At 38.0% G+C, this 23582-nt stretch overlaps 1 protein-coding gene across 8 annotated transcripts in view; it reads left to right on the top strand.

Moving 5' to 3' along the window:
• The window catches only part of SMAD2 (SMAD family member 2), a 75064-nt gene extending 52426 nt beyond the window's left edge, over positions 1–22638 (top strand). For 6 of the 8 annotated variants that reach the window (XM_045065604.1, XM_045065602.1, XM_045065606.1 and 3 more), the window contains 7 exons: positions 674–808; positions 3629–3703; positions 13576–13629; positions 14943–15155; positions 17799–17936; positions 18117–18261; positions 21906–22638. In XM_045065604.1, coding sequence (XP_044921539.1) covers positions 674–808; positions 3629–3703; positions 13576–13629; positions 14943–15155; positions 17799–17936; positions 18117–18261; positions 21906–22029 — 884 coding nt within the window. In that variant the 3' untranslated portion in view covers positions 22030–22638. Of the gene's footprint in view, positions 1–673; positions 809–1058; positions 1081–3628; positions 3704–13575; positions 13630–14942; positions 15156–17798; positions 17937–18116; positions 18262–21905 lie in introns of those variants that run through there. The other 2 variants (XM_045065603.1, XM_045065608.1) reach the window with 2 other exon arrangements.
• Positions 22639–23582: the final 944 nt, after the last annotated feature.

The raw sequence follows: 23582 nt of genomic DNA, 5'->3' as shown, positions 1-23582 counted from the left end.
TTTTAAAAAGGGAAAAATAAACCCTTAGAGGGTCAGATATGTCAGTTTCTTGGGGGAGAGTATGCTATTTGACCTAAGAGTTACAGATCTGAGAAATTCTAATCCCCACATTCATAGACTGCTTGGAACTAAACTGATAGACATCTTTACCTGTCTACTGCCTGAGCTGTGTTCAGTCATTTTGTTCTTTGAGCATGTTTTTGAAGTCCTTTAGTGGCTTGGATTACATCTAAGCAGATTAGTGAAGTTCATAACAAGACTTTTAGTTTACTTAGCTGTGTATTTGAAACTTTTAGAGTGTATACAGCTGTATTTTTAGAAATGGCCTAAATCTGACTTCACAGATCTTTCTGCACCTTTTCCAATGGGAATTTATGAACTGTCACGGTAATATAGTATTACCAGAATGCCCTTGTTCCTCAGAGTACAGGATAAATTGGAACTTGGAAATTTGGATTTTGGACTACATGGCAAGTTAAAACCAATCGGATTTGTCAGTTTCTCAGCTAGTATAATGCCAAATTGGTGAACCCTAAATTTTAAAAATTAAGCAGGCTACTCTCTTCTTTTTGTATGTGTGTGAAGTTTTTCAAAGAAGGTCTGGTGTGTGCCCCTCCCCCAGTGCCAGTCCTTGCTTCCTTGCTGTTAACCTGGATCTCTCTGCCTCTTCCAGTTCTGCCTCCCGTACTGGTGCCGCGGCACACTGAGATCCTAACAGAGCTGCCTCCTCTGGACGATTATACCCACTCCATTCCAGAAAACACTAATTTCCCAGCGGGAATTGAGCCACAGAGTAATTATATCCCAGGTATTTTTGCCTTCTGAATCTCCTAAAAAATGGGATAGATACAAATTTTGTTCCTAAACATTCAAGTGTTCATGAATTGTTGTTTGCCTTTTAAAAAAAGGCTTCTGAATTTTGAATAGACAAATCTGCTTTGCGGGTTGATGATTTTGTGACATGTGTAAGCCTCGTACTTCAAACGCTTTTGTCTGGAGAAAAGTTTTACGTTATATTTCATTTTCTTTTGCAGTGGCTTTAATCAAAGTACTGTGAGAAGCAGAACAGAAAAGATCTTAGTAAGTTTGTCTTAGTTGTTGAAGCTAAGAGAGATACAGAATGTAAGCAAAATAAGTCGTAGAAGAAAAAAGTGTTCCTGAAACAAGTGACATAATAATTTTCATAAATAGTTTGATAATGTTGGAAAGAAATGTAATATTTCTGTAGGAGATACAGTATTTGATTTCTAAGACATAGCAACACTGCGGTACTGAAAATCATAACTCCTCTAATTTAGTTTTTTCATCTGGGCTTCAGTAACCTCTGCTGAAAGATAAATGAATTTAACCACATGGTTCTCGAATTACTGTATTATATATGGCTCTAATTACTATATTATGTAATCTAGTAGTATTCCCTGATGCAGTTTTAGTTTTCACTATTTTTTTTTTTAAAAAGAACAACTAATACTTTCTTACTTTCTTTATTTGTATTTCCCTTTTTTGTTTTTTGGGTTTTTCCCTAGCAGAAACTAAAGATACAATACTAGGATGAGGATTGAGCTATACATTGGATATTTTAGTGTCTCAGTTTTTTTCTCCTTTTGTAATATTTCTCTACTCCGCTCTGACTTGTTTTTTTTTTTTTCATGCAACAGAAAATATGTAAGGAACTTAGTTTCAAGTACATTTAAATAAGATTTCTTTAATGTGTCTCACGGAAATAATGCTTGTTCATTGAAGACAATTTAAAAAACCCAAGAAAAGCAAGGACTTTTTAAAAATCGCTTATTTTAAAGGTAGAAAGTGTTTCCTGATTGGTTTAATATGCACTTTTTAAGCTATTATTTTATTCCAAAAGAGTGTTTAAGGCTTCTTTTTAGGTTGTTCGGAAGCGACCTTTTTGAGAAGTTAGGAGAGGATAGTGCAGAGCAGATGGAGTATGAGGACTAGTGGGGTCAGGACTGGAAAAGGCCCTTGCTGGGGAGAAGACTTAGCTGGAGGTGGTTATGTGTGTATGTTGTAGGGAGGGGGTGCATTTTAGTCCTTGATGTGGGAATTTGTATTACTCAACAATACCAGGAAACCGAGGTGTAAGCATACAGTCTTCTAAGACACCTCCCCAATAATTATTTGGAAGGATGTTAATCAAAGTGACTAGTGGCTTTTACTTACGGAGATGTTTGGGTTTATTTTCCTTTCTTTATTTGTTTAGATTTGGTTTATTTTACAAAGTGGAAAATCAAAAGCTTGGTCACACCTATTTGCTTTTCTGGACAATGGGGCTTTACCCGGTGCCAGCTGACAGTGAAAGCTAAGGGCTCACTTTTTGTTCCACTTCAAAAGAAATTTTAGTATTTTCTCCAAAATGCTTAATAGCTTTATTATTTATTATTTTAAGGTAATAATGGAGAAAAGTAAAACAGGATAAACTATTTTAAAATGAAGTTCAGCATTTCTTCCTCTTTAAGACATGGGTGGTTAAACTGACAAAATATAGCCCTGTTCAATTTTGTTAGCTTTTAACCTTTAAGATAGTATACTGATCTTGTTTTTGTGTTCTTTGTTGTTTGAGTGTAGAAGGTATTTTATTCTTAGAATTTCATCGTAACAATCTTGGGGTACTGGCACTAAATGAAGAATTCTCTGCTTAAGTTCAGATGTGTACTTAGCTTATTGAAGGGGGAGTGTGAGGGTTCAGTGGATGAGCCCTTTTACCCACATTTCTCCCTCTCCCTTTTGGTAATTACAGTACCTCAAATTGCTTCAAACTGCCCAGCCATGAAAATATTAAACTATTGATAGTCACTTAAACTTAATTTTCTTCCTTGAAATTATAACTGGTAAAATTATATACATGTATTTATTTTATATGAAGCTTACTCAGCTATTCACATGCCTCTTGAATATAAACATTTTGTTCATTAAACATGTTGGAAATGGCACAGTAGAATCTTCTTTTCAGGGAGTATTTTGCTTCAGGTTTGTGCAATAGTCTGTGTTTGAATTTAAATTTCTGTCTCAAACACTCACAATTTACTGGTTAGAAATCCATGGAGAAATGTACTTTTTAGGTGGAATTTAAGCCTGTCCTGTCCTGAAACGTATTACCTTATTTTGCCCCATAGAACCTAATGTAAGCCCATATTATCATGTAATCTGAAATCTCATGTGTGTTGTGTGTTCTTTAATCATCTCTTAGATGTACCTATCCATGATGGCCATTAGTTTAAAAAAAAAAAAAGAAAGAAAGAAAAGAAAAGTAGGTACTAATGTCTTTATGTCTTTGAAGCATACTGATTCAGAACTGAGGCATCTTGGAAGTTCTATTTTTGGCTCTTGCCCCAGAAAATATACATATGGGAATGAGCCAGATATGTAAATAATAGCTAAGAAAATATGCCTAGAGAGCTTGGTTATATTACAAGTAGGCTTTAAGGATTCACCTGTAAGATTTGGATCAGAACCTGAATCATACGTCCTCAATACCAAATACTATGTTTTATAATAACGTTACATAATTTTCATATTTATTATTTAGAGTGATTCTTTGGTTATCTTTGGTAGCTAGGAGAAAGGTGGTGAGATTTCATTTGCAGCTGTGCTTATTTGTTCTAAACTTTTGTAGAAACACCACCTCCTGGATATATCAGTGAGGATGGAGAAACAAGTGATCAGCAGTTGAACCAAAGTATGGATACAGGTAAAACTTATTTTTCAAAATTCCTCAGTGATGAGATACACATTTTTTGCCCTGCTTAAAACCCACGAGAATTATTGGTGACTCGTCAGTGTGGAGAAGTTGGGACATACATCACAGAAAGAACTTTCCGTATTGATGTAATTGTATTCGAACCTTCCAAAGGAGGGCCCTGTTGTCAGTGAAAAAGTTACACATGCTACTCTGCAGAATAATTGATAATAATTTTCTCTCATTAGATTAAATGAAAATTTGAGAGCAGTCTCGCAGTTTTCTGTTTAAGTCTTCTGTGCTTCTGGTCAGAGTTTTAGTTACCCAATGAATAAATGTCTTTGTGATGAAAAACCAAAATGAGCCCACTAACAGATTTTCTGAGAAATTTGGAGAATGAGGATCAGATTTTCAGTGCTCCTTTAACTAGATTGTGAGTTCTGAGTGATAGTAGATTGTTCACATAAAATACCTTGTACCTGACCTAATTCAATTAATTTCTCATTTTTAGCTATCCACTCCACAGACACAGTGGAGAAAAAGTTTTAGCATGTAATGAGTATTACACATGTCAAAGCTTTAAAACAGTTGTTCCGTGATAAAATGTATAATCCACCAGAACTAATTAGGTTAGCAGTGAAGTAGCCGCGGTGTCATTGTCATTGTCTGGTTTGCTCCGTTCCATGCTGTCTGCAGTCTTAAGGACTGGACCCTTGAATGTCACAGCCTGTCAGATTACATTGTCAGCTTTTCTACACAGTTTATACTAAAGCATTCTGTAGTTATGATAATCTAAGTTATTTTTAAATGAATTAACATTGGTGGCAGGGGCTTTTATTTGAGACTGGGAACTGGCTTTTGCAATAATTCTGTTGTTTAAATCTTTCTGTTATTAAACTCCCAGATAAAGAAGCTTCTGTTCTAGCTAATCATACATGTAACTAACTGTTCAGAGTAGTAGATAACCCAGAAATATAGATCATTAGATTGATCACTGGAAATACTATGTACCTCTTAATGTAGATTTCTTATTGCAAATGGTATTTGGCTTTCCAAATACACCTTCCTCATACACCCATATTTGCCAAAGATCGGTATTCCTGGACCAACCATGTTCCTTTTTGATGGACCACCGCCACTGTGACATTTGAAAGTGAATGCCAAGAGAAAGATGCTTGACGTCATTAGCTCTCAGGGAAATGCAAATCAAAACCACAGTGCCCATCTCCAGGACTTCACCCCCACTACAGTGTCTATGATCAGAAAAGGACAGTGGCACGCGTTGGTGAGAATATGGACAAGTTGGAGTCTTCATGTGTTGCCGTCAGGAATGCAGAAATGGTTGGGTTGCTTTGGAAAAGTTGGTTGTTCCTTCAGAAGTTAAACAGAGAGCAACAGTATGACCCAGCAATTTCACTCCTGGGTTTAGACCCAAGAAAATTGAAAACACGTCCACACAAAACTTGAACACAAGTGTTCACTGAAGTATGATCTATCCTAGTCCAGAATTGGAAGTGACACAATTGTCCATCAGATGATGAATGGACAAATTAAATGAGGTGTTATTCGTATGTCAAAATATTATTCAACTGTATGAAAAAGCAATGTACTGATTCGTGGTATGATAAAGATGAACCTCAGAAGCACTGTATTAGATGAAAGAAGCCGGACGCAGAAGGCCACGAGGCCATTAGTGCTCAGAGCCCAGTTTGATCATAGAGCTGACACAGTGGAGGAGCAGTAACTTGGAGGTAATCAGTGGGTATGATGATAAAGGGTCAGATTTGAGAAGAGAATAAATGGACTCAACTAAAAATGGATTTGGTGTTTGGGGGATTGCTTTGAACCTAACCTCAAATTTCTAATTCTGTTACTTTTTCGAAACAGTGCATGTAAAACATTTCTTGTAATGACAACTGTGCGTATTTGATTCATGAGATGCTAAGAGTTGCTTTGACTACCAGTCTTCTCTCTGCTGTCCATTCCTTTCTCGGTGCTATGGCAAGAAAGTTCTGACAGATTTAGGACCCCAATTTAGAACAAAACTGAACTCTCTTTAATCTCTGGTTTTTTAAGAATTGTGGGAATTTTCTAGATACTTCATTGATTGCTAACTGAATTCTGTTATGCTCCAAAATACACTATGCATGATGTCAGTCTTCGGAAATTTACTGAAAGTTATTTTATGCTACAACATGTCTTATTTGTGTTGAAAAGAATTCTCTGTATAATTGAAAAGAATGTTCTGCACTTACAGAGTTCTCTATGTCATTTAGGGCGTTTGATGGTGGTGTTTAGATCTTCCTAATCCTCTCATTTTTTTTCTACTTGTCCTCTCAGTAATGGAGAGTGGTGTTAGTGTTTCCAGCTCTGATTTTGGTCCTGTCAGTTTTTGCTTCATGAGTTTTGAGTCTCTGTCTTCACTGGCACACACTTAGAATGATGATGTCCTTCGGATGAATTGACCCATGTTATAAAGTGTGTCTCCTGTTCATATCACCATAACTTATTTATTTCATTGGCTGTGTGGGATAGCTTTCATCCATTTACTTGCAGTCTGTCTTTATATGTGAAATGTGTTCCTTGTGGACAGCACTGCATGTCTTTGTCAGTCTCTTTTAATTGGAATATTTAGCCTATTTTTATGTAGTGTCTTTGTTGGTATCATTGGGTTTGGGTTACCATTTTACTGTTTTCTTTACTATTTATCCCATCTAAATTTTGTTCCTCTCTTCTTCATTTTCCTGAATTCTCTCAGATTAATCACATATATTTATGTTGGAATCCATTCTGTTTACTCTCTTGACTTTTTAACAGTACCAGTTAGCAGTGCTCTCAGTGAGTGTTATCACGATTACAATGTATATCCCAATTTTATCACCTTCTTAGGTAGTTAATTTGTAGTATTTTATAGCCTCATGTGCAGTGTAAGAATTTTGTAACACTAATTCCATCCACCTGCCTCGGTGCTGCCCTTGTCATTTGTCTTACATTACGTGTGTGTATAAACCCCAAAGTACCTTTGAGGGTTTTGTTCTGTTTTGTTTTAATTTTTAAAGGGTTAAAATTAACTTTTTGTGTTGACCTGAATATTTACCATTTCTACTCTTTCTTCCGTTCTTGCAGATGTGTGTCCACTTGTTTTGGCACTACTTGTTGAAGAAACGTTTCTTTCTCCATTGATTTACCTTGGCTCCTTTGTGTATAAGCAGGTGTAACTTTTGGTCTGCTGTTGAGCCAGTTGAGGGAGTTCATTTCAGATTATCTGTTTTTTAGTTTTACAGTTTACATTTGGAAGTCTTTTTGATAATGCTAGTACCTGCTTCGTACGTAGTCTGCGTCTGTTGATTTTTATCTCTTTAATTAAGGGTTCAGTTTTTCCTACTACTTTGCACGTCTCATGTTTGTTTTTTAATTGCATGCTGGGTATTTTGTCTAAAATAATACTAGACAGTAATATAGATAATATTCTCCCCTGGAAAGCCTTCCCCTTTTCTCTTTCTGGTTGTTAAGTTGAGGAGCTTATCTCTTCCACATGGTTAGGAGTTGAGCTGGATGGGTGATGATTTGATTTTTTTTTTTTTAAGATTTTATTTATTTATTTGACAGAGATCACAAGCAGGCAGAGAGATAGGCAAGGGCGGGGGGTGGAGGGGGGGAGCGGGCTCTCTGCTGAGCAGAGAGCCTGATGCAGGGCTGGATCCCAGGCCCTGAGATCATGACCTGAGCTGAAGGCAGGGGCTTTAACCCACTGAGCTTCCCAGGCTCCCCAATTTGATGTTTTAATTAATGTCAGATCACCGTAGGCTTGAAGGTAGGGGTAGCCTCCTACCTCAGCAGGTTTTTAGATACGAGACTGCAGATCTCTCACTGCTTTCCAGCCTTTCCCAAAATTTCCTGTGCTACTCCATACTCAGCTCAAGATGTGTGGTTTAGAATTGGCTGACCAAGAGGAGGACTACGTCCTGGCTTGGGCTTCTTAGATTCCATGTGCCTGCACTTGGCTGTTAAAATGTTGGTTTATTTTTCCTTTGACAAGCCCAGTCCTGTGTGTCTGTCCTGACTTGGCAGGCACTGTCAGTGATGAAGATGGTCCCCCCTCTCTGCTTCCTTAGAGAGACTTTACCCCCCCACCCCAACCCCCGCAAGCTAGCTCACTTAGACTTAAATAGATCTATAGCTTTTTGGTTACCCTAAAGAATAATAAAGTTGTTTTAGTGTTTCCAGTATTTTCTTATGGTTTTTTTGGGAGCCAGGGTTTTTCTTAGCCTTCTGTGTTCTAATTATAAGGGGAACCCTGTAGAAGTTATTAATAAGAACAAAAGAAAAGCATCTTTATTCTTATAATAGAATTCTTGCTCACTGAAAATTTGAAAATGCATAGCACATAATAAAGACACATGAGGAAAATGTATATTTTTTGAGCTGGAATTGACATACTACATACAACATGGCTTTCTTTTTTTCCATTTTCTTTTTGCTTTGTCTAATATTTCTACCATTCCATGTCAAAGAAAAGAGAGTATTTTACAGATGAAATTATGCTGCAACATTTTGAATTCTATACCATGTAGATGTTCATTATAAAAAAAAGTTAGATAAAACAAGAAAATATAAGCATTCTGGGGCGCCTGGGTGGCTCAGTGGATTAAGCCACTGCCTTTGGCTCGGGTCATGATCTCGGTGTTCTGGGATTGAGCCCCGCATTGGGCTCTCTGCTCAGCAGGGAGCCTGCTTCCCCCTCTGTCTCTGCCTGCCTCTCTGCTTACTTGTGATCTCTCTCTGTCAAATAAAATAAATAAAATCTTTAAAAATAAAAAAGAAAATATAAGCATTCTGTGTAAGTCCCATCCTCTGGCAGTAATTGTACTCTTAATTTTAAAAGGTTCAGTGTTTACAAAAACTAAAACTAAAAATAAAACACTGCAGTGGACATCATAGAAAAAGAGCTAAAAAGTGACCGAAGTCTGCACCTAGATGTGAAATTCTGGATGCCCTATTCATGACTACTGCAGTAGACGTCCTCTGGCTGGTTTCTGGGTGTAGGGAGAAATGCATGCTTTTGAGATGCATTGCTTGGTGATGAGGTACGGCAAAGGTTGGTGGAGTACCCCAGCATGACTCCTAGTTTTCTGAAGGGTCTGTGAAAGTGACTGGTCTGTACTCAGTAAATAAGATTTTTAAAATCTTGCTTTTTTTTTTTTTGATTTTATTTATTTATTTGACAGAGAGAAATCACAAGTAGATGGAGAGGCAGGCAGAGAGAGAGAGAGAGGGAAGCAGGCTCCCTGCTGAGCGGAGAGCCCGATGCGGGACTCGATCCCAGGACCCTGAGATCATGACCTGAGCCGAAGGCAGCGGCTTAACCCACTGAGCCACCCAGGCGCCCCTAAAATCTTGCTTTTTAAGCCTTTTTGGTCTAAAAGTGAAATAGTGGATAATTTCAGTTTTTCAGGATTTTCTCTGTGATATGAAAACAAAGGAATGGGGGCACCTGGGTGGCTCAGTGGGTTAAAGCCTCTGCCTTCGGCTCAGGTCATGATCCCAGGGTCCTGGGATCGAGCCCCACATAGGGCTCTCTGCTCAGCAGGGAACCTGCTTCCTCCACTCTGTCTGCCTCTCCTCCTACTTGTGATCTCTGTCTGTTAAATAAATAAAATCTTTAAAAAAAAAAAGAAAAGAAAACAAAGACCCATAAGTCCTTTTGAAAGAATTACACTTTTTATTATTGCACTTGTATGCTATTAATTTATGGTTGGGTAATTTACTCAAACTTCTTAATACATTTTTAGCCATTAACTTTGCTCAAGAAATTCAAATTAATTTTAATACTCTTCAAAAAAATATTAAATACTAAACATGTAATTCATCTCAAACTAAATGAATTCCGTTTGGAGCAAACACTTAAAAGTAAAAAATGAAACTATAATTTTCAGTACATGATGAGGAATTCTTAAAATAATCTAAGTGAGAAATATGTAAAGTATAAAACCATCAGAAAATATTGGCAAATTTGAATAAATAAAATATAAAATGTTAACTACCACACACCTATTAGAATGGCGAGAATCCAGACACTGGCAATGCCCAAATGCTTGTGAGGAAGTGGAGCAACAGGACCTCGCATTCCTCGCTAGTGGGGATGCAGAATGGTACAGCTCTTCTGGAAGACTCACTGGCAGCTTCTTACAAAACTAAATATACTATTACCGTATGAGCCAGCAATCACACTCCATAGTGTTTCCCCAAAAGAGCTGAAAATATATGGACACACAGAATCGTGCATATGGACATGTACAGTAGCTTTATTCATAATTGCCAAAACTTGGAAGCACTGAGTAGGTAAGTAGATAAGTAAACAGTGGTACTTTCAGAGAATGGAATATTATTCAGCACTGAAAAGGAACGAGCTACTGAGTCAGGAAGAGACATGGAGGAAACTTAAATGCATATTGCAAGTGAAAGAAGCCAGTTTCTAAAGGCTACATACTTTATGATTCCAACTATATGACGTTCTGGAAAAGGGAAAACTATAGACATGATGAAAAGATCTGTGATATCCAGGGGTCAGAGAGGAGGAAGAGATGGATAGAGAGAGCACAGGGGATTTTTAGGGTAGTGAAACTATTTTGTAAGATACTACATGGTGAATATGTATTATTGTGTGTTTGTCAAAGCCCATAGAATGTACAATACCAAGAATGAACCGTCATATTAACTATGGGCTTTGGGTGATAATGACGTGTCAATGTCCATTCCTTGACAGCAACAAATGAACCCTTGCAGTGCTAGGTACTCATTGCAAGGGAGACTGTACATGTATGTGTACGTGGCTGTCTGGGAGCTCTTGGTACTTTTTGCTTATTTTGCTGTGAACCTAGAAACTGCTCTAAAAAGTAATGTCTGATTTAAAAAATTAATGTCACCTTGAAAGCTGTATCAAAAGAAACGAAAAACTTGGGGAAATGTTTGCAAATGAATGACCAGTCTAATAGATTTCAAAATTGAAGACCACTTACAAGTTAAGAAGAAAAAGAAAATAAGTCAAAGAAAAATGGACAAAAAGTATATGAGTGTACTATTTACAACAACAAAAAATTTTAAAAATGTAATCTCTTTCACCCTTTGAGTCAAATAGGCAAATGTCAAAAGGTAGTGACACAGGGTGAAGAAACTCTAGCTCATAAATTCTGGGTTGGGACTAAGCATTTTGGGGAGGTACTTTGGCACTTATAAAAACTTAATACACATATCTTTTGATCTAAAGTTTCCTTTTGAAAAACTTATCCTACAACTCTATGCAAACTTGTATACAAAGATATACAAGGATTCTTCTAAATGTTTTAGCTGCCAAGACTACTAGTAACCACTGCCTAAGTACTGAGAGTATTTATTACTTCTTATAACTGGAAGTTGCAGACTTTAGTAGCAGCATGAATATATGAGTAACTAATAGATTAATTTATCAATTAATATGCCTCTTTACAAAATTTCTAATAAATTGTTCAACTTCTTAAAACTTTATGTATGATTATAATGAACCATTCTTCTAAATCTGTAATTCTAACTGGTCACTTTGATAAGTGATAAGCATTTAGGAGAGGAATCAGTAGTTAAGAGATATGAATAATTGGGCAGTTTCCTCCATTTCTCGTAGCTTTGTTTATTTTATATCTGCTTCAGGAAATGGTGAGTTTTAGTTCATTGTTCTAAATATATTTTGACCTTTCTTAGTAGGACCTGTTGGAATTGCCAACAGATTTTTCAAACAGGAACAAAAAAAGAGCTTAATTTTCTTATGGAAGTTTGTTCTGATTATCACCCGTTCTCTAGTTTTGATTCATCTGTTTATCTGGGGGTGTTACCTGCTATTTTATGTTGCGGTTGTCACAGTGTGGGAGGTCAGGGGTCCAACCTGTCTTAGCCTACAGCTTGCTATGATATTTGAGGTGTGGGAGCTGTAGTCATGCTTTTTTATATAACTTTCTGAAAAATGTATAGGAAAAATGATCAGAAAACAAAATGTATTCTGTAATTACATTAATTAACAACATTCACAAAATATGTGTCTTAAAATTTAATTACATGGAATTGACTGAAGTAGTCTCTGAATAATTCCATTTTTTTTGGTCTGCGTTTGTGGTATTGCTTATTTTATGTACTTCTGCCTTCTCCTCTTATTTTCTTGATTAAGTTTAACCTGTTTACCTAAAACTGGAAGAAATGGATAATTTTCTAAGAAAATATTATTTACCAACACTGACTACAGAAGATAGAGCTATCTTAGCAGTGAACTTTCATAGAAGAAATAGAGAAATGTCCTAGGGTAAACCCTAGAAAATTATTAACTACAAACAATTTCACACAGGAATTCCACCAAACTATTAAAAAATGCTTTATTATAGTGCCATTTAAGCTATCATAGAACATAAAAAAGACATAAAGCTTCTAGATTGTCTTCCTCAGGCAATGTAACATTACACTTATAGGGTGAATCTGTAGACCAGTATTGTTTGAGATCTTTTTTTTTTTTTTGAGGATTTTGTTTATTTATTGGAGAGAGCGTGAGCAGGGGGAGGGGCAGAGGGAGAAGCAGACTCTCTCCTGAGTAGGGAACCCAATCCAGGTCTTCTTCCCAAGTCCGTGAGATCATCCCCTGAGCCAAAAGCAGACGCTTAATCCACTGAGCCACCCAGCTACCCCCGGGTGAGATTATTGATGCAAAAATGCTAAATAAGAAATTTTATCTCTCATCTCTAAATCCGTGTCCTACTTAATGGTAAAATACTAGAAGTATCTCCCTAAAGTTAAGAGTAGATCAAGAATATCTAGCTGTCATGACTGTTTTATCCAAGTGTGAGACCCCAAGGTTTTTTTAATTCTGTTTAATCAAAATTATGAAGAGTCATAAGACAGATGACCAAATATTTGCAACCCATAACATAAAAAGACTAATAGCCCAGTACATAAATAGCCTATTAGAAATCAGGGAGAGGAGTGATCCCCATCATTATAGAAATGTGAGCACAAGAAACTGTTCACACAAAGGCAGTACAGTACAAAGAAGTATAAAACTGCTTGCTCCATGTCATTTATAAGCGAAGTACAGATCAAAGCTATACTTGGGAAATCCTGTTTTCAGTGATGAGTGCTAACACATGAGCTAACACCATTCATCCTTATATAACACCACTTGCTACTGGGACTGTAAACTGGTACAACCTATAGACGACAGTTGGGGCAAAATCTATCAAAATCATGGTTGTATAGCTCTTGGACCTGGCGTTTTCTCTGAGAGAACAATATGATTGGAAGTATGCAAAATGTGCAAGATTACTCATTGCAGTCTTGGTTCTTAAAGCAGAAGATTGCAAATAGTCTGAGTATCTACCAATATAGGATCATTATACAGCATAATATAAGCTTTTGTGGCTAGTAGAGAGAGGGAGAGAGTCATAAGGACACATCAGCATTCCTCAGTCAGTAAGTAGTATAAAAGCAAAGTTCAGTACTGTTACCATTTGTATATAAAAAGCAAGGTGGGGAGCACAGAACAATATATTTGCTTGTGAGGTTCACAGATTATTTCTGGAAGAGTACACAAAGAACTGGCAACACTGGGTGCCTTTGGGATGGAGAACTGGGTGGCTAGAAGCCAGGGCTGTTTATATTCTTCTGTACCTTTTATATACTGAAGCCTTCAAAATTAAATTCCCATATAACACTTGTGTATTTTGAATTCTAAGGGGATAAACTTATCTGTATTATCTATGATCATTAATTACAACCAGATGCATCCTAATTTTATTTATTTATTTATTATTTGGTCAAAAGTTCTAGAAATACTTGCGTATCTATTATAAGATTGAATCCTTTTGTTTCAGGATCTCCAGCAGAACTATCTCCTACTACTCTTTCCCCCGTTAATCATAGTTTGGGTAAGTTGCAAATACTACCCTCTGCCCCTGACACTGTTTTACACTATGTCAGTAAATTGTATGTCTTCACTGGTAATTATTTTTCATGTATATGAGAAATAGATCCTAACGAATAATGAAATGATTATTTCAATTCATGCTTTTTAAAAATGATAATTTGCCTTAATACTACTAAAACTGTTTTCTACTGGCACATATGAGCATAAAAACCTAATAAGTCTATTCATGGAAATTATATTCTTTATGGAAAGTTTAATGACCTATTATGGCTAGATTTAAATAGGTATGTTTATTTCAGGATATATTTTGTGATAGCAGTTATTAATATGAGGTGTATATCCATATATATGTATGTATGTATATATACACGCATGAACCTATGTCTAACGGTACGGGGGGTGTGTGTATATGCGTTGTGTAGTTAAATCTTGGCCTTCAGTTTACCTCGGTATTTCACAATGTCTCTTCAGTTTCTACACATGACGAATTCAGTCTACAAAATTTTTTTTTTATGATATTCCTTGTGTCTTCTTTTAAAGATTTTATTTATTTGAGAGAGAGAGCATACACAAGCGGTGGGAGGGGCAGAGGGAGTAGCAGACTCCCCTCTGAGAAGGCAGATGCTTAACCACTGAGCCACCCAGGTGCCCCTCCTCACGTCTTCTAATTAAAATTATAGAAGTTAAATCCATGGGTTCCTAGTTTTCCCATAAAATATGTAAATTCTTTTGAGTCCATATTCTGTTTTAACTTGCATGCTTTTTGTGTTTTATTACTTTCTGTTCCTTGTGTGTGCGTGGGTTTTCTCTTTTTGTAACTAGGGTAACTCATGGAGGATCGCCTGTCAAAATAGACAATGTCAGAAATATTTTGTATTTTGTATCCTGTTATTATGATAGATTTTTTTCTTCTTGTGGCTTTTGACTCCATCCTTGCTCCAGCTTTATTCCATTTTATCCTACCCCAAAATTAGTGTTATTATACAAGTTGATTTACTTTGCCTGCAATGATTTTATATTCAAACATGAACTTGAATAAAACTACTGGTAGAACATGACCCATCATAAAGTCTGAGAAAGATGTTTGAAGATTAGATGACTTCAGGAGATGGGGGAAATTTGAGACACTGAAAATCTGGTATGATCTAATGGAAACTGGAATTTGTAGTGTAGATGTTAAGTCAGCTTCCTGAACGGTAGCCAGTGGAAGCCGGCCTAGGGCATGTGCAGATAGCTGCTGATACTCGATCTCTTCTTGGCTTGAACTGTTCACACAACATTTCTTGCTTTTATGGGTTTGGTTTTTTTCCCCAGATTTGCAGCCAGTTACTTACTCAGAACCTGCATTTTGGTGTTCAATAGCCTATTACGAATTAAACCAGAGGGTTGGCGAGACCTTCCACGCATCACAGCCCTCACTCACTGTCGACGGTTTCACAGATCCATCCAATTCAGAGAGGTTCTGCCTAGGGTTGCTCTCCAACGTCAACCGAAACGCGACTGTAGAAATGACAAGAAGACATATAGGTACGTGTTTTTCCCTTGTGTGAGGATCCACTGCTATGTACTCATAGTGGGGCCGCCGCGTGGCTTACCATGTTTGGAGCTTGTGTGCAGCTGCTTGCCTTGTCTGGCCGCGTCCGACCCGCATGCCCTTGACTTTGGCTTCTCCTCTATTGGGCACCCTTGATACTGGGCAGTCCGTCAGTAAATTGGCATTAAAATTACGTTGCAGAGTCTCTGCCAGTCCTAAGATTGTCATGTTCAGATTTCAGAATTTTAATTTTAACAAATCATGACTTTTTTCAGTTTGTTGACGTCTCCAAGGATTCCCCCTTTCAGGAGTTCATATATTAAGTAATGAAATCTGCTCACCCTTACCTAAAGGAAGAGATTTTCAACAAAAACTGTTCTTTAATACCTAGTTCAGAACATAATTCAGAGGATCTCAAAATGTAGTAGTCCCAATATCCTTTTAGCACGTTTATGAGGTCAAAACTCTTTTCATAATGCTACTAAGATCCTGTTTTCTTTTTTTACTCTTGTTCACTTGTGAATGTACAGTGAAACATTCCAGAAACTACAAGGCATATGATTTTGCAGGCAACTACATGTAGGATCTGATGAGAATCCAACCTTCTTCCATGAAGCCAGACAGTAGAGAGAGTTGCAAAAACGTGAAGCATTGCTATTCTCACTAATTTTGGGGGGGGGTGGGGAACTGTTATTTTTCATAACAATGTTATTTATGTGAATTCGTAATGGCTTTATTATTTAGATTTCTCAGTGAACTGGTATACTTTTTTGAATCTCCGTTTTAATACCGAACGTGTTAAGTTTCCATAGGTGGTAGTCCACATTAATAGTGACTCTTTGGGGTGTCCAGTATTTTTTTGGCAGTGAGGTAAGGAAAAAAAAGAATTGGAGTGTCACGAATATAACTGAACATAGTTCTCATTACTGTAAAGGAACTTCTTTTAGCAATGGTTTGCTTCTGTTTCTGATGAATTAACCATCACTTGTGAGAAACGCTGGTCACTGAACAGGTGTGATTCTGCGCAGTGCTGTGATTTGGCTCTGTGTGGAATTTCTCAGGTCTTGCTTGGTGTGTAAATTTTGTATAATTGTAGATGTCTTGGGGATAACGAGGGCTTCCGAATACCTGACCCTTAACTAAAGCAGTTCTTTTTCTGCCTGTGTTTTAATTAGGGTTCTGCATACAGATAACAGGAGGTTTTCTCTACTATACATACTTCTCTCCACAATCTTAGATTGCTCTTATTCTTGGATTGTCTTTAGCGCCCAAAGCGAGAATCATCCCAGTAGACCAACGAGCCGCCTCTTGGATTGTCTTTTTACTTTGGATTTCTAACTTATCGGGTGGTTTTGATCAGAGACTGTAGCCTGGGAAATCTCTCCTTTTGGGATTTAATCTTTTCCTGATGGTCAGGTACACGTTTGGTGGCTTTACCACATTCTGTGGTTGTGAGAGCAGGGTGTCGGTTCTGTGTTTATGTGTTAAAGCTGGGCTTTAGGTGGTTGTGTCACAGAACACCTAACCAGCCTGAAACTACACACATTTGTGAGGCCACAGTTGCTGCAGGTCAGGAGTCCAGGCAAGGGTTAGGAGTATCCACCGAGTCTCAGAATGGGAGACCGTGGCGTTGACTGGGCCGTGTTCTCGTCTGGAGCTTGAGGTCCCCTTCTGAGCTCACATGATTGTTGCAGAGTCCACTTCCCTGAAGTTGTATCCGCGAGGTCCTCTTTTGCTATAGACGGTCACCTCGGAGCTGCTTTCAGCAGCTAGAGGCCACCAGCATTCCTTCCCCATGGACCCACTGTCTTCACAATGAGGCACAGAGAATCTCTGCTATGGAACCCTCTCTCTCACATTTCGAACCCACTATCACCAGGGACAGCCCAGTCCTTTCTAAGGGATATCACCTGATTAAGTCAGGCCCACCAAAAGAGAATCTCCTTTCCTTGAGGTCAGCTGATTGGAGATCTTAATTACATTTGAAAAACTCCCTTAACAGCAGCACCTCGATTCATGCCTGACTGAATAATAGAGATGTATACACACCAGGGGTGAGAACCTTTGGTGCTGTCTAGATCGCTGCCTTTCACAGTTGGCTTGTTAAAATCTCCCAGCATATTTTTTCCTTCCCTCGTTCTGCTTATCTGTCTAGGGATTTGGTTGTCAGCTTCATATGTAATTTTAAAAAGGGCAAGTGACTCTAATTTCTTGATTTTTTTTCCTTTTTTCTTAACTTTAGTGTGGTTGTTAAGGAAATACTATTTATTATAGTGAAGGCTTATTTATCTGAAGCGTTAGTTCCTTTAAAATTACCTCAATTTCTTTTACTTATTTTAAAATAATATATAATTTGTATGAAATTCTTTATTTTACTAGCCATGTATTTTTCTACATTGCCTCAATACTTTTGATAAGCATGTCTTATTTTTTGAAGTCAGTAAGACAATGTTAAAAAAATACTTGGAAAAATACAGTGTGGTATGTTTCGAAGTTAGGCTTCAGAAAAGCATCGCTGTGGAAGAGGTTATCAAAATAGCTTCCATCATTTTAGTACTCGTCCAAGAAGAGACTCTTCCAAAGTTATGCTAAAAACAGGAAATGTTATAACTAATCCCATGTGTATTTTGTTTTAGGAAGAGGAGTGCGCTTATATTACATCGGTGGAGAAGTTTTTGCCGAGTGCCTAAGTGATAGTGCAATCTTTGTGCAGAGCCCCAACTGTAATCAGAGATACGGCTGGCACCCTGCAACCGTGTGTAAAATCCCACCAGGTATGCTGCACCAGTGTCAGTCAGCCTATCCCATCGACTTGCTGAGCTGCCATAGTTATTGTTAATTCTGGGACTTGGGGGAGAATTTGCATGCTTGTTTTTTAAGATCTGTAGCCCTTTTGAAATTATTGTCTTACAATGATACTCGTTTTACACGGTTTTTACTGTTTTCAATCATAGGCTGTAATCTGAAGATCTTCAACAACCAGGAATTTGCTGCTCTTCTGGCTCAGTCCGTTAATCAGGGTTTTGAAGCCGTGTATCAGCTAACTAGAATGTGCACCATAAGAATGAGTTTTGTGAAAGGGTGGGGAGCGGAATACCGGTATGAAATACATATTCAGCTCTTAAATTTCCACAATGTAATTCTTCTTTCTTCCGTTCTTTGCATCTCCTAGAGTTCCCATGTATCGATTTTCCTTAAGGTTATGCAGTCAGCAGAGCACATGCCAAGTAACAAAAGGGCTTTGGAGGTCTGGGCATTCACAAGTTCTCCAAATGCCTGTGCTGGCATTATAGAAGACAGATTGAAAACCTGGTTGGATGCTGGCAGAAGTGTGATCAGGGTGGCAGATGGCATTAAAAGAGTATATTTGAAGGCGTCTGTCCGTTCACTCAAGGAGAAACATTTTCACTGGGGCTCTGGGAAGGCTTCTGGTAGAGGGGTCACCTGCTTTAGGTTCTGAAAGATGCATGGCATTTGAGGTAGGCAGGAGAGGTTGGGAAACTACTGTCTTGACCCTAGAATGCAGTTGGTTTGACTGGAGTACAGAAGGTCAAGAGGAGTATGGCTGGACGGCTGAGTTGAGACCAGTTGAATGTAAGGTTAAGAGGTAGCTAGAAGGGCGTACTTGTTCCGTGTCAGGCCGGCCCTGGGCGGTGTTTTCCGTGTGGTATGTTAAATGGTTCAAACTAATACTTATTTGGAAGTAGACTTAGAAAAGATTTGATAATTTGCCCAAGGACACTTTGTGAGTGGTAGAGTTGGGACTTGAAGAAAGCTCTTCTTGACTCTTAACACCCTCTCCAAGGATAGTAGTAACAATTACATAATTGAGTTCTACAGAAGCTAATTTGTCATCAGGGGATAAGATAGACCAGGTTCTTGCCAAACTAAACAGTGCATGGGATTCCACATCAGAAAGGGAAGACTTCCTTAGCATCTTTAAGGTTAGAACTATAAGTAAAATACTTAGTCCTTCTGCGGCTCATACTGCTACTCTCTGAGTGCCTGACTCCGAAGATACTCATACAGCATAGCAGTAGTATTTCTCTTTCTCTGGCAGTTTGGGCCCTTCAAAATAAATTTCATATCATTTGGACTTGATTCTCTATCTTCAACAAATTTTAGGAGGTGTATGCCTCTTGAGAGGGTGAAACTTGAGCTCTTCTGGTTGAATACTTCTATAAAAATATATATTGTTTTACATATTTATATCCTAGAATGAAGACTTGTCATTATTTTGTCCCAGTTATATTAGTAGAATAATTCATTTAATCATTTCCCTTTTGAGATGTGATGCCTTTAAAGGCTTTTTGCCTTGGACTTGAGTTGATACTAAAAATTAGATTCAAATGGTACCATCTGATAACCAGGCATTTAGGTCACACTTTTTTTTCTTCACGAGATGAGAATATTACAGGACCTGGTAGTAGAAATTTCGTGCAACTAAACATGAACTGCAGATGGCGGGGGGAACTCCATGTCTTTTGGTGGCTCTCCTACCAAGGACAGTTGTAATTGGCGGAGAGAGGTGCTGCCCTCTGTGCACTGTGGACTCTGCCATTCTTCAGCCCAGAGAGAACTTAAAACCTGTGATTATGAGAAGCAGTAACATACAGTATGTTTTTATTGGTATAGAGTTAGAGACACATCTACTTCAGTTAATAAACTAGTTGCCTTTGACACTTACAGATCTGAATAACGCCAGGTACTTCTGTATCTGTGAACTCTAGTGGTTGCCAGGAACCTTTTGTCCTTAATGACACTGGAGCTGAGGAGGTAGAGCCAATGGCTAGATTTCTAAAACTATTTTTTCATTTTCTGTAAGACCAGCATGTTTGCCAGTATAAAGATCAGAAAGCATAGTAAGTAGGAAATGCAGATGTGCAAAGAATTTATATATAAGTGAGAAAAATATCTGAGTTAAGTGAATTGGTATTGGAGTAAATAGGGAATAAATAATGTCTTGGGTACATTTCTGTGGCCACATAAGAAGAGTGACAGCCTTCTGAAACCTACTCCCCCGTTCAATGGCCGGGATCAAGAATTATCCCAGAAGGTTCAGCTTATTAGTAATAAATGATCTGATTGAAAACAAACTAAGAAGCATGCAGAATTCAGCAAATGGGAGAATCAGAATTAAAAGAGATCTTGGCAAAAGCCCGCAGAAGGCCTGATCTGAGGGAGAGCTAGAAGGCAGGAGGAACTTTCTCTGAGGAACAACAGGAAGAACAGAGGGGAAGATGGAGAAAGGGCAATCTTGCCTCTGCCTCCTGGATAACGTGAGTTAACTTGTCAAGTGTGCCAGTGCAGTTTTAAGCTGCATAAACCAAAGTATGCTATTAAATCAAAACAAGATAGTGGGTTTATGTGGGTCAGATTTGAGACTGTGGTATTATGTTCTCTGTGTCGTGGTTTAGGAACAATCGCATAAAGCATGTCTCTGCGTATGTCTCAGACCCTGAGGCACAGATTCAAATGCAAGGAGTTTATTCAGGAAATGGAGGAAGCCCTGGTAAGGAAGGAGGAAGTAGGGAAGTGAGGTAGGGGAGGGAAGGCAGCCAAAACCATCATTAAGCCATATGCCAAGTCGGGTGGGTCATTAGAGCTATTCCCATAGGAAAATGTGGGAAACAGTAACGAACATAGAGAATTCTCCCACCCAGAAGGAAAGGAAACTGGCATTTAAATGGCAGTTCCCGTGTCATTGGTTGAGGGCTGCTCCCGGGGAGGTGAATTTCCTAACACTTGTAGTCTGCTGCACACGTGGCTGGAGCAGAGGAGCTCTCCGGCACAGAAAGTCAGATACACGCCGTTGAAAATTGGCTAGAGAACACTGGAAACTTCGAAGAGTATAGTGGGGCGCTGACACCATCTGCTATAGGAAACCACATCCTCTGAAATACAGTTTTAAATTTTATTGAGCATGTGTCACTTGGAGATGAAGAGTTGATAATGGCCTTTTGTCATGTTTGAAGGGCTGTCATACTGAAGAACCAAGCAGACTCCCCAACTTATTGTATATAATAAATAAGACAGAACTCAAATCAGTACGTGCAAGTGACAGGATGTCATTGAACAATTTGTAGTTCCCACAGTCCCATCATGTCAAAATACCAGAGGTGTTTCTTATCACAAGCCTGCCCGATGTTCCTAATGGGGATGTTGCTCATTGACTTAGGGAATGCCGAACTCTGTTCGGAGTTCTCAACATTCTATGAAAAGCTTTGGTCAGAATTCTGTTTTGTTTCGGTATGCTTGAAATTTGAACCCTGTTCCATTTATTTAGACTTGACTTGGTATTTGAGTATCATCTGCTCTGTGGTTGATTAATAAATTAGGATGACGTGTCTTTGGTTTGCTTGGGACGGTCCTGGTTTGTGTCTCTTGTCCTGGCCTGGTTATTACTAGTGACTCTCTTCACTCTTAAAGGTGCCTCAATTTGGATGGTAAGTAGTCAGGTCACCCTCCTAATTTTAATTTGAGGAGAAAAGAATATTTTTGTTAATCTCTTTAGAAGCAAAAAAGTGTGTGTGTATATATATATCATTAGAAGTATTTTGTTAGACTTTGAGGATTAAATAGTTTTCAAAGTACTAGCTATCCTGACTTAATACTTGCTCAAAAGAATGTAGGTTTTCATATATACAACCTTTTAATTTATCTAAATTCTTAATGCATGTCGCTAAACACTGCCATGTTGTTCTTTTAATTTCATAATTCTTTTCTTGTATTCTTTTGAATAGAAGGCAGACGGTAACGAGCACTCCTTGCTGGATTGAGCTTCATCTGAATGGACCTCTACAGTGGTTGGACAAAGTATTAACTCAGATGGGATCTCCTTCAGTGCGTTGCTCGAGCATGTCATAAGGCTTCGTCACCACTCAAGTCCCATCAAAAGACTCAGTGTACCAACTCTTCTGTCATAGTATTTGTGTGTGGTCCCCATGGACTGTTCACTGTCCAAAAATTCAAGAGAGAAAACAGCACTTGAGGTCTCACCCATTAAAGCACCTTGTGGAATCGGTTTCCTATATTCGAATATTAGATGGGAAAATTAGTGTCTAGAAATACCCTCCCATATAGGAGAAAGAGAAGATTTTAAAGACTTAACTGATGTCTCGTTGGGCATAAAACCGAGTGTCCCACAGGTTTGTTAATACCAGTAGTAGCTCTGTGTACAGGTAATGTGTCATGATCCAGCATCACAGTACTGTGCTGTTCATATACACGTTTAGTTTGCATAAATTAGGTGTGTGTGTGCTGCTTCTTGAATTAGGCAAGCCTTTATAAAGTTACAGTACCTAATCTGTTATTCCCACTTCTCCGTTATTTTTGTGTGTCTTTTTTAATATATAATATATATCAAGATTTTCAAATTATCATTTAGAAGCAGATTTCCCTTGTAGAAAAACTAATTTTTCTGCCTTTTACCAAAAATAAACCCTTGGGGGAAGAAAAGTGGATTAACTTTTGAAATCCTTGACCTTAATGTGTTCAGTGGGTCTTAAACATTCATTTTGTGTTATTTACTGCTAAATCTCACTATACGGAAACTGCAGAAAATCTTTCCAGACCTCTCTTCCATTCCCACTTTTGCCCTGATACCAAAACCATGTAGCATGACATCCATCACTAGTAATGGTGGCTCCAATACTGCCAGCACCAGTTAGTTCTGGAGCACAGTACGAGTTCATATGGATAAGTCCCTTTGTCTTAAAACAGATTTCCGTGGATAGTAATAGACTCGTGTAACCAAGCAGTCTGCTGATTTATCCTGACACCTCATCAAAACAAATGGCAGTAGATTCATTTTCAGGGATATGCTACAATGACTTCAGTATATTTATCCTTTTTTTAAAGCCGGTCTATAGATAAAAACACTCTTTTTTAAAAGCTCTTTTAAAATATTTCAATAGCAGACCTAGTGCTCTCTGAGTTTCTTCTGCGTTCGTTACCAGGTTGTATTATGAAATGGACCTTTTGTAAATGTAATTGCTTCTGCAAAATACCTACAAAAGTGATGCTGAGGTATGATCAGCAGATAAGGGCCATCTGTTTTTTAAAGTATGTTGTATTAAATTTATAAAAATCTGTTATTTTACATAATTATGAATTCAGAATTTTAAACATTGGGGGAGAAGCTGTTTAGCGAGTTTTTTAGCTTATAATTACCTACAGTCTGGGGTCTTCTGAACTAATCCTAAATGTGTGGTTGATATTACAACCAAGGACATTTTAGGCTGTGTGGCCAGAGGAGATTCCAGAAGCTACGCTACATTGGTAGTCCGTTCTGGTAGTCTGTTTGGTGGCAGATAATCTTTAGATGGAATGTTGACTCTGCAGTTTAAACAGTTCTCGTTTGCATCTCTTTACAAGAGGGAAATTGCCACTCCTGACCCCCTACTAGTACATTTTCAGAT

Source organism: Mustela putorius, unplaced genomic scaffold (genome assembly GCF_011764305.1).
Source record: "Mustela putorius furo isolate JIRA1106 unplaced genomic scaffold, ASM1176430v1.1 tig00003858_pilon_pilon_pilon, whole genome shotgun sequence".
NCBI classification, from domain to species: Eukaryota; Metazoa; Chordata; class Mammalia; order Carnivora; family Mustelidae; genus Mustela; species Mustela putorius.
This window is presented reverse-complemented; position numbering and strand designations above follow the sequence as displayed.